At 32.6% G+C, this 9,850-nt stretch overlaps 1 protein-coding gene across 1 annotated transcript; it reads right to left on the minus strand.

Annotated features, from left to right (window-relative positions):
• Window positions 1-2,863: 2,863 nt before the first annotated feature.
• Window positions 2,864-5,940, minus strand: LOC107423557 (probable nucleoredoxin 1). Its single transcript, XM_060815933.1, is given in 5 exon segments — window positions 2,864-3,338; window positions 3,340-3,704; window positions 3,800-4,270; window positions 4,398-4,862; window positions 5,594-5,940. Coding segments are annotated over 5 exon segments (1,653 nt in total). The 5' UTR covers window positions 5,693-5,940; the 3' UTR covers window positions 2,864-3,085.
• Between the last annotated feature and the right edge of the window lie 3,910 nt (window positions 5,941-9,850).

The following is a 9,850-nucleotide window of genomic DNA, read 5'->3' on the forward strand; positions in this document are numbered from 1 at the left end:
AAAGAAGAAACTTTTCAAGTCATTTGATATGAAAGATTTAGGACTAGCTCAAAAGATTTTGGGATTGCAAATAGTCCAAGATAGGAAGAATCACAAGTTATGGCTATCTCATGAGAAGTATGTTGAATGAGTGATAAAGAGATTTAACATAGATAAGGCCAAACCAATCAGCATTCCACTAGTAAACCATTTCAAGTTTAGTAGGAGATCGTATCTCTCATCCAATGTAGAGATAGAGGAGATGGTTTTAGAACCTTATTTTTTAGCGGTGGGAAGTTTAATGTATGCAATGATGTGTACCAAATTGGATTGCTCGTGCAATTGGAATTATGAGCAGATTTCTTTCAAATCTTGGAAAGGAACATTAGGAAGCGGTTAAATAGATTCTTAGAAATCTTAAGGGTACATCAAAAGTATGCTTGTGTTACGAGGGAAGTGATCCAGTTCTAGAAGACTATACAGATGCAGATGTGATCAGAGACTTTGATAGTAAAAAATCTACTTCAAGTTATCTTTACACTTTTGTTAAAAGATCTATATCATGGCAGTTAAGATTACAAAAGTATGTAGCTTTATCTATGACAGAAGCAGAGTACATTGTCACAGTGGAAGCCGATAAGAAAATGTTGTAGTTAAAGCATTTACTCAATGAACTAGGTATCAAGCAGAAGGACTATAAGATATATTGTGACAACCAGAGTGCTATGGATTTAAGCAAGAACTCGATGTATCATTCCTGGACAAAGAATATTTATATCTGCTATCATTGGATATGCAATGTGATAAAGCATAAATTGCCCAGATTGGTCAAGATTCATACAAAAAAGAATCTAGAAGATATGTTTATAAAGGTTGTCACGCTAGAGAAGTTGAAGCTATTTAGAGACATAGCTGATTTAGATGAAAGGTGACCATCAAGTTTTTGAAATGCGGCTGGAGGGGAAGAATTGTGGGTTCCAACCTTCCCTTAAAGCCCAGTCCATTAGGGTTTTTTCTTTACTTGTTTTCTAAATTTACTTAATGGTTAAGTTTACATGGTGGGCAAGTTGTTCGTAAAAAATGCAACCTTAGAAGTTTATAGGTATCTAGTTTTCAGTCTTGATTACAATATATCACACATATAAACGACAACACAGTTCTTTTGAAAGACTTCAAGAGGGAGTTTTTAGAGAAGTTTTTTTGTGTATTAATTTCAGAAAGAATAATATATCTTTTTCTTCTTAATTTTTTTTCTGTATTTTATTTTTCTTTATTTTTTGTGTTGGTTTTCTGGTTTTTTTTTTTTTTTTTTCTTGATAAGAGAATCACAACATTTTGTTTCTTGCATTTTCTTTGGCAATCAAACAAAAAAAAAAAAAAAAAAAGGTTTTTTTTTTTTTTTTTTTTTTTTTTTTTGGTGTCATTGAAAGGCAATGACGTGGCTAGATTGCTGAAGAGCAACAGCAGATTTCTTATGTTATACTATTCTATAAAACCAACTTATTTTATTTTATATTAGTTGATCGAACCATAAGAATGTGGCAATATAAGAAATTAAGAAATTAAAAAAATTGATAAATATAAAAACTGTAGTCGCCAAAAAAAAAAAAAAAAACTTGAGAACAATGGTAAAAATGATATAAAAGTAATAATAATATCCATCAATATCAAATTTTTCATGTTGTACAAGACCAATGGTATCTTTGCCAGTTGTGTTTTCTTTTATGTTTTTGCCACAATACAAATTTAACTTCCAGCGTCTCCTCTACTTGAATTATAGTTCCTATATATGCTAAAATATTTATCTAAATATGAAAAAGTAAATGAAGAATATTGAATATTATCCCTTGTCTTGATATTGATATGCCTACATTAGCCAGCACCTTTGGCTGATTTAGTTCAAGTACCTCTGGGAATCCATCATTCATTATTTGAGTCTCTATTTATCTTTACAAACAATTACTACCAAGTTTGTTTATAAACTCATCATGTTCGGTGTGGGACTCATGCTTCACTTTCTCAAGTCACCCTTTTGCTATTTCTTCCACATGTTCCTCCAAATGCTCTTTTGCCTTGGTCTTTGGAATTTGGATTTGTTTGTTTCTTGATCTTTCTTCAAAGCGCACTCTTTGGGTGCAGATCAAAATCACACCTCGTTACAGTAGAAAGATCAAGTACATCCAGCGTCTTCACACCTGTAAGGCCTATATTCGAAGTGATGAGTAGGTATAAGCTCATGTGCAACACTCGAGAAGACTAGCACGTGATGCATATGTGCAACACTCGAGAGACTTTTCTTTCCTTGTCAGCTTAAAAAATCTATTAGGAACAATTTCCTTCTACTTCGATATCCTAAACTCATGGTTTCATAAATGTAGCTTTGAACAGCATACCAACTGAGTCAACTGACACAACATATACATAGTAGACCCCCTCGTGCCCTTAAATTTCTACATCGCTTACTCTTTGGGCATTGCACTCTTTCAATGAATACAATATGGGTCAAAACCAGATATTTGTCAAAGACTAAAGGCTTTGATTTCATTGTCCACGACATAAAAAAGAAATTAAAAAAAAAAAAAAAAAGAAGTAATATGTTCAGGCCTTATGTTTAATGTGAGATTTTTCATTATAATTACATCCCTAACCAAATTGAAAAAAAAAAATCTTTTTTTCACTTCTAAATTCACGAAGAACATAACTTTGATTTCAAATTGCCTAAAAGTGAATAAAACATGGGAAGAAAAAGCAAGAAGAAAATTTGATAAAATAGTAAAATGTCGCTTAATAAACCAATTTCTCTTTGGTGAATTTTTATTTTTATTCTATGGTTTATATTGGCTTGTTTCAAGTGTAAGATATCTAAGAGCTAATAGCTACAAGATACAAGAAGTCCATTTTCTTCTTATTTCAACCTCAACTGCATAGCAGTAGCACAATATTTTATATCCACAGCAACTCCAGTGCATTGTGCTTACCACCATCCACTCACATAGAAAACAGAGTTACAAGCACTTAAGATATAACTAGAAAACCATGCTCAAAAGCCACAGATATATTGCATAATTTACAAGTTTCTTACACTGTACGGCACACATCATCATCATCATACGAATTCATGCTTGTCTGTTGGATCATTCTCTGTTTCTTCATCGTTTTTCAAGGCACAATTTGGATGGAGATCAAAGTCACAATTCTTACACGAGTAGGACCAAGTATATCCCGTCTCCTCACACCCATCACAGTTGTATGCATCGCGACGAGTGAGCAAAAGCTCATGTTCAGCATGCAATTTATGCTTCACTTTCTCAGGCCACTGCTTTGCCATTTCCTCCAACTGTTCATCCAAATGCTTAAACTTCTGTGAATGGATAGGCATCAGACCCAAAGTTGGCTATGAACTGTCGTAATGTCTTGCTCACTGTCCGGCCAGAGGAGCTGATGGCTATGGCTGGATGAGTGCCTTGGATTTTTAACTTTTTTTTAAGGTTTCTCTTCCTCTCATCACCAAAAGGAAGGGCTAACCCAGGCATGCTTGAAAAGAATTCATCGAAGGAAAGCTGATCACGATCACTTGAGATGAAGATCACTTCAAATGCATCGTCTTTTGCCTTTATGTCGTGGTATGTATTAATAAGCTTAGGCAGGAATGCACGACATGTGCGACAACTATGAGATGAGCAATAAAGTAGAATGTTCTTTCCAACAAGTTCAGACACTGGTACCTATCCAAAGACAAATATACATTTGGTTAACAAAAAACAAGACTCAAGCAAGGGAGTATTCATTGAAGAGTTGCTTATCTTATTTTTTATTTTACCTTCGCCCCATCTTTTCCAATGACAAAATTTAGATCTCCAAGAACCAATAATGACTCAAGGGTTTGAGCTTCCTCTTTTGCCTTCTCAATCTCAAGGAGCTCTTTAAACTTCTCTGGGGTGAATGGATATGCCAGAACCCCAAGCTCTTCGATGGCTTCAGCAACATTTATATGGACAGTTTTACCATCTGGGCCAATAACAACCAAAGTTGGAACAGTTGAGACCTCAAAATAATGGAAAAGCTTTCTACGGCTCCTGTCCTTGAGTGGCAAAGCAAACCAAGGCATCTTTTTAAAACCTCGCTCAAATGATTCTTCAACATCATCAAGTGGAATCAACACAATCTCAAAGCTCTCTCCGTTAGCTTTGAGTTTCTCATAAACCTCCACTAGTTTTGGCGTGAATTCAGCACATGACTTGTATGAGAAATACAGACCAACTGTTTGCCCTTCAAGTTCAGAGACAGGTACCTTAATATGCACATTAAGAAGAATACTCATCAGGTCAACATATTTTTTAGTCCAACATATAAGTTCAAAAAATTTGAGATGTAACTACACAAAACTCTCAAATAACACAATGCAACAGAAAAATGACCTTATTTCCATCAGGTGAGATTACGAAGTCACGGAAAGGTGAGACCAATATTGATCTCAAGGACTGTTCCCGTTTAGCCACTTCTTTTACTTCTCTTATTCTTTCTGCCGTAAAAGGATGTCCTTCAACTCCATACTCCTCAATAATTTTAACTCCACTGTCACTCAAGACTTTTTGATTTTCACCTATGATCACAAGGTATGGTATTTCACTGACCGTGAACGATACATCTAACTGGTAACGTGTCTCTGAATCAGAAAATGGGATTGCAAGCCATGGCATTTTGGAGAAATACCTATTAAATGGCTCCTCATCTTTATCGGCTGAGACAAAGACAACCTCAAAATCACCTTTTGAGGCAACTTCATTGTACACCTCCACTAAGTGTGGGGTGAATCGACAACATGGTCCACACCATGATGCCGAAAAATACAACCCAAAATTCTTCCCCTTCAAGCTGTCGATCTTAACCTGTAAATTAAGAATTTGACAAGTATTCGTTTCTCAGTTCTCAATCATGCCGATAGAAACCTACAGTGTCATTTTTATTTCCTTAAAACAACAACAACAACAACAAAAAAAAAAAAAAAGAACTTCTGTATTCGTGATCCTAATTCCTGTAATGACCATTGCTTTCATTATCAGTTATGATAAAGAAAAAAACTGCAGACGCCTTGCCATGAATAGCATTCACATCACTTAGTGCATTTTCATGTCCCAATTAATATATCCAACATACTATTTATCGGTTTGCTAAGCCTAAATTCACATCTCACTTGAAAGCTCCACCATTGAAATCATTAAAGCAAATTACAAGAACATAGAAAGAAGTATAATACTAGGGCATTTCTCTTCTCTACTGAACTATATCAATAATCTATTCCTCAAAAATATAATGCAAGTCCCATCAGTCAGCCTGTACAACCTTAAGTGTTATTTTGATTTCCTTTCGCTTTCAGTAAACCTCAGCCGCATTGTTCCTTTTCAAAATCTTCTAAAAATCAACCAAATCAAAGCCCAATTTTTTAAGCACAGCACTTCCTTTTCACAAACAAAGAAACGAGAACAAAAAACATCACTTTTGTCATACAACTCAATCAAACCCATAACCCATAATTTCCCTACAAAATAAACAGAAAAAAATTGAAGGAACTACATAATAATTAAAAAAAAAAAAAAAGAATAAAATTGAAAACTCTTTCCTGATCACCGTTGTTGCGAACGAGAAAGTCTCTCTCTGTAGAAGACAGGAGAGACAGATAGTCGGGGGCAGTAGTCTCGGTCATCTGAGCCATGTAATCTTCAGCAACCACAATTCTTTTCTCTACGTTTCCAGAGCTTTTCAATGGTAAAGAGCTTGTGAAAGCCAACGGACGTAGACTTCGGGTCCTCCATAACACTTTCGCATCTCTTGCATTTTATTAGGGTATAAGAAAAAGAAGCTTTACTCTTGTTTTCCTGGCCGGAAAGAAAGGGAAAAACGCGGCTTGATTGCTCAAGTGCGGTATTCTTAATTTTCTTTTCGGAAACTATATTTTTATTTAAATTCGTTCCCAAAAAAAAAAAAAAAAAAGGAAAGAGACAACTCTTTCGTTAAAGTGAAAAAGCGTTTTACCACTTGAAAGAAATATACAAATTTTCTTTAAAATAAAATTGCTTGATATGTTTGAATATTATCTGTATATACATTTAGCTTTAAATATAATATCTGAATGTATAATTAATATGATATTGTACTCTTTTACCAAAAAAATTAAAAAAATTGATATTGTACTCATAATATATAATTTCAGTTATAATGAAAAAATAAACTTATTTTATGTTAGAATTACTGAAAATGATTAGGATAATAGTAAAAGAAATGTAATGATATGAGAAATTAAAATAAAAAAATAAAAAATTTAAAGAATAAGAGAAGTTATAATTAGCACACGGACTCTATAAATTCTAATTATAAATTTATATTTTTATCATCATTTAAATTTATTATTAAGAATATCTATTAGTTAAATATTTTTGTATTCAAAAGTATATGATTGAATATTTCAAATATGTTTAAAAATATGTGATTAAACATTATATATATATATATATATATTTAGAATTATGCGATTGAACGTTTTAGATATAAATATCTTATATATATTTAAAAATATGCAAACATATATAAATATATTTAGAAGTATGCGACTGAAGTAATCAGATGCGAACATCTCAAATATATTCAGAAATATATGATTTAATATCTTAAATATGTTAAGAAGTTTACGACCAAACATCTTTTGCAACATTTATAATTTTGAGAGCGAACACTCCAACGATTACATCTTTCCATTGCTCAAAAGTGTTCTAATCTAAAAGAAAATTTTATGGAATTTTCATAACTATCAGTTTCATCTAAAAACATTGTAAAGAATTTTTATGGAGTGGTATTTGATTTGTAACCAATTTATAGGGAAAAAAAAACCCTTATTTTTTTGGATTAATTAAAATTCTATGAATTGTGGGTGTTTAAGTATTAGAAATATTATATAAACTTATTTTATATTTTTTTATATATTTAAATAGTAGTGTGTAAAGAATGATACTATATAGAACCCTTTTAGAATTGTAAAAAGAACTTCTCAAAAAATAATCATAAACATAAAACACAAAAAAAAATAAAAAAAAATTGAAAATCTTTAGAACAATGATAAAAAATCGTATAAAAGTAAATTATAATATCGACAAATATTGCAGCTTTCATGTTCTCCAAAACAAAAAATAAGAGAAAGCAAGTTTGCCAATTGTGTTTTTTCTTGTAAGTCAAGCGCTTTTGGCAATTAATCGCTCATAATAACATTTCAAATTTGCCACTTTATTATGCATTTGTTATTTATTTATTTATTTTTTAAACCAAGATTACAATATATTTTAAGTAAAAAGGGTGGGAGATTTTATTCAAGCCTGATCAAACTCAAAACTTAAAGATGTATTTACAGTGATTTCTACCACTTGATCAAGCCTACAAATATAATTTTTTAGAATTTTTATCAATACTATTAGTCTCTAAACTATAAAGTGCTTTTCATATGGATTCTGAACTTTTTTTTTTCCCCTCACTTTGATTCTTAAAATTTCAATAAATGTATCTCATTAGTGTTGGGAAAAATTGGGGTCTCCTCCCCATTTCTTTAGGATCTTAGAATTGATGGCAAAGAGAAATTAATGAAACAATCAAAGTACACATACAAACCAACAGAAAAATAAAAGAGAGAAAAAACTTTTGATGTGGCACGTCAACCAATATGATCCCTACATCCAAAGAATTCACCTGGTTAAATTCTATAGTCAAACTTGGAGGTTTTACAAAGATGGTGAAAAATTCTCATATTCTCTTTTATCTACTCTGTCTTTCTCTCTCTAAGTTGTACAAGCTCAAAATATCATATAATGAAGTTACGGATCAATAAATCCCATTTAAACAAGAGAAAAATATAACAAAAGTATCAAAACTCGTAACAACATCGTCGTACCATAGTGGTCCTATCTGGACGACACCACAGCACTCTTAAGGCTTTTCTATGTTGATGCAGCACCTCGGTGTCAAAATCTTGGGTTTCAGAGCTCTTTATGGTCATTTTGGTGCCACAACGCTATTTGCATAGCGCTACCACGCTGCAAGGCCATGACTCTAGTTTATAGGGCCATGACCCTAGCCCCAGGGCTATGGTCCCTTGCTGTCGGCCAATAGCTTCAACTCCTTTGTTGCTGCTTCTTGTTTCAACTTCTTTGGTCTTCACATCTTCAATAATATCCCACTTGAAAATTGGAAAACCAACATCATTGGCTAGTGGATTTGATATGCTCATCTATGGTCCTCAACTCCGAAGACTAACTAAAGCTGTGCATAAGTCCAATTTCTTTGTTATCACTTGGTCTACATATCTAAGGGAGTTTTGCTTTTTTATACCTTTACAAGTACCAACAACTCATCCTTAAGAAAATCTCTAATGACATTAATATGCTTAGTCTATACATGGTATGTTCAGTTATTGGTTAAATGTATCGCACTTTGATAGGCACTATATAAAGCATACTCCTCCTGATAGAATACCAACTCTGACAACAACCATTGCAATCATATCATCTCTTTGCTGGCCTAAGTCACTGCCATATACTTTGCTTCAATTATAGACAAAGTCACAATCTTATGCAACTGAGATACCTAACTAATGGTTGTCCCACCTAGAGAAAACACATTGCCTATAATGCTCCTTATGTTATCTACATTACCGGCATAGTTAGTATCTATATAACCATGTAGCTTCAACTCGATCCTTTTTTAAAAAAAGACACTTCTTTATGGTACCTTGCAAGTATTTGAAAATCCATCTCATAGCCTTCCAATGCTGTTTACCTGGATTAGACATGTAACTTTTGATAACTCTATTGCATGAGCTATATATGGTCTCGTACCAACCATTGCATACATTAGACTTCCAATGGATGAAGCATAGGGTATCTTAGCCACGTAGTCTAAATCCTTAATTGTCTTCGAACTCTGTTCTTTAGATAATCTGAAATAATTAGCCAAAGGCACTTTGACAGGTTTGGCATCACTCATTAGAAACCTTTTCAATACTTTTTTGAATGTACTATTCCTGAGAAAGCTTTAGAATCCCATTCTTACCATCCTTGCTAATCCTCATGACAAGTATCTTCTTGGTGTCACCTAAGTCATTCATTGCAAACTTACTTGACAACTGCTTTTTCAACTTGTTGATCTCTACAATATTTGATCCAGTAATCAGCTTATCATCAACATAGAGTAATAAGATAATTAAACTCTCACCAGCTTTCTGAAGTAGCAATAATGATCTGTGTTATAGTTGCGGTACCCATTTTATATATATATATATATATATATATATAACTATAAAATAAAGGGATAATTTCACGTCCTACTTTGAAACTTTTGCAAAAACCTACATATATATATATATATATATATATGTGTGTGTGTGTGTGTGTGTGTGTGTGTGTGTGTGTGTGTGTATACATTTAAATTTATTATAAAAATCTTTCATTTAGTCCAGCAAAGAATTTAGAGCTTTTGATATCAAATCATCAAATAAGAAATTATGATACAGAGTTAAATAATACAAAATGAATCATTCTGTCTTTGGATTTTTTACTTTGTTTTTGTGACAAGGTTTTCATTGGCTACATACAAAATGGAAGAAACATAACTACATTTTGTTTCAACCTCAACTACATAGCACAAAATCTTAATGCAAAACACAATAGCAATTTTAAACCCGACAATAACTCTAGAAAACCTAATTACAAGCACTTAAAAAATAAACTAGAAACCATGATTATAGAACCAGATGGATATATTGTAAAATTTGTAAATTTCTTTAACTCTTTAAGCTACACAGCACCATCACATATGAACCCCTGCCTTGCCT

This window comes from Ziziphus jujuba, chromosome 3 (genome assembly GCF_031755915.1).
Source record: "Ziziphus jujuba cultivar Dongzao chromosome 3, ASM3175591v1".
NCBI lineage: Eukaryota > Viridiplantae > Streptophyta > Magnoliopsida > Rosales > Rhamnaceae > Ziziphus > Ziziphus jujuba.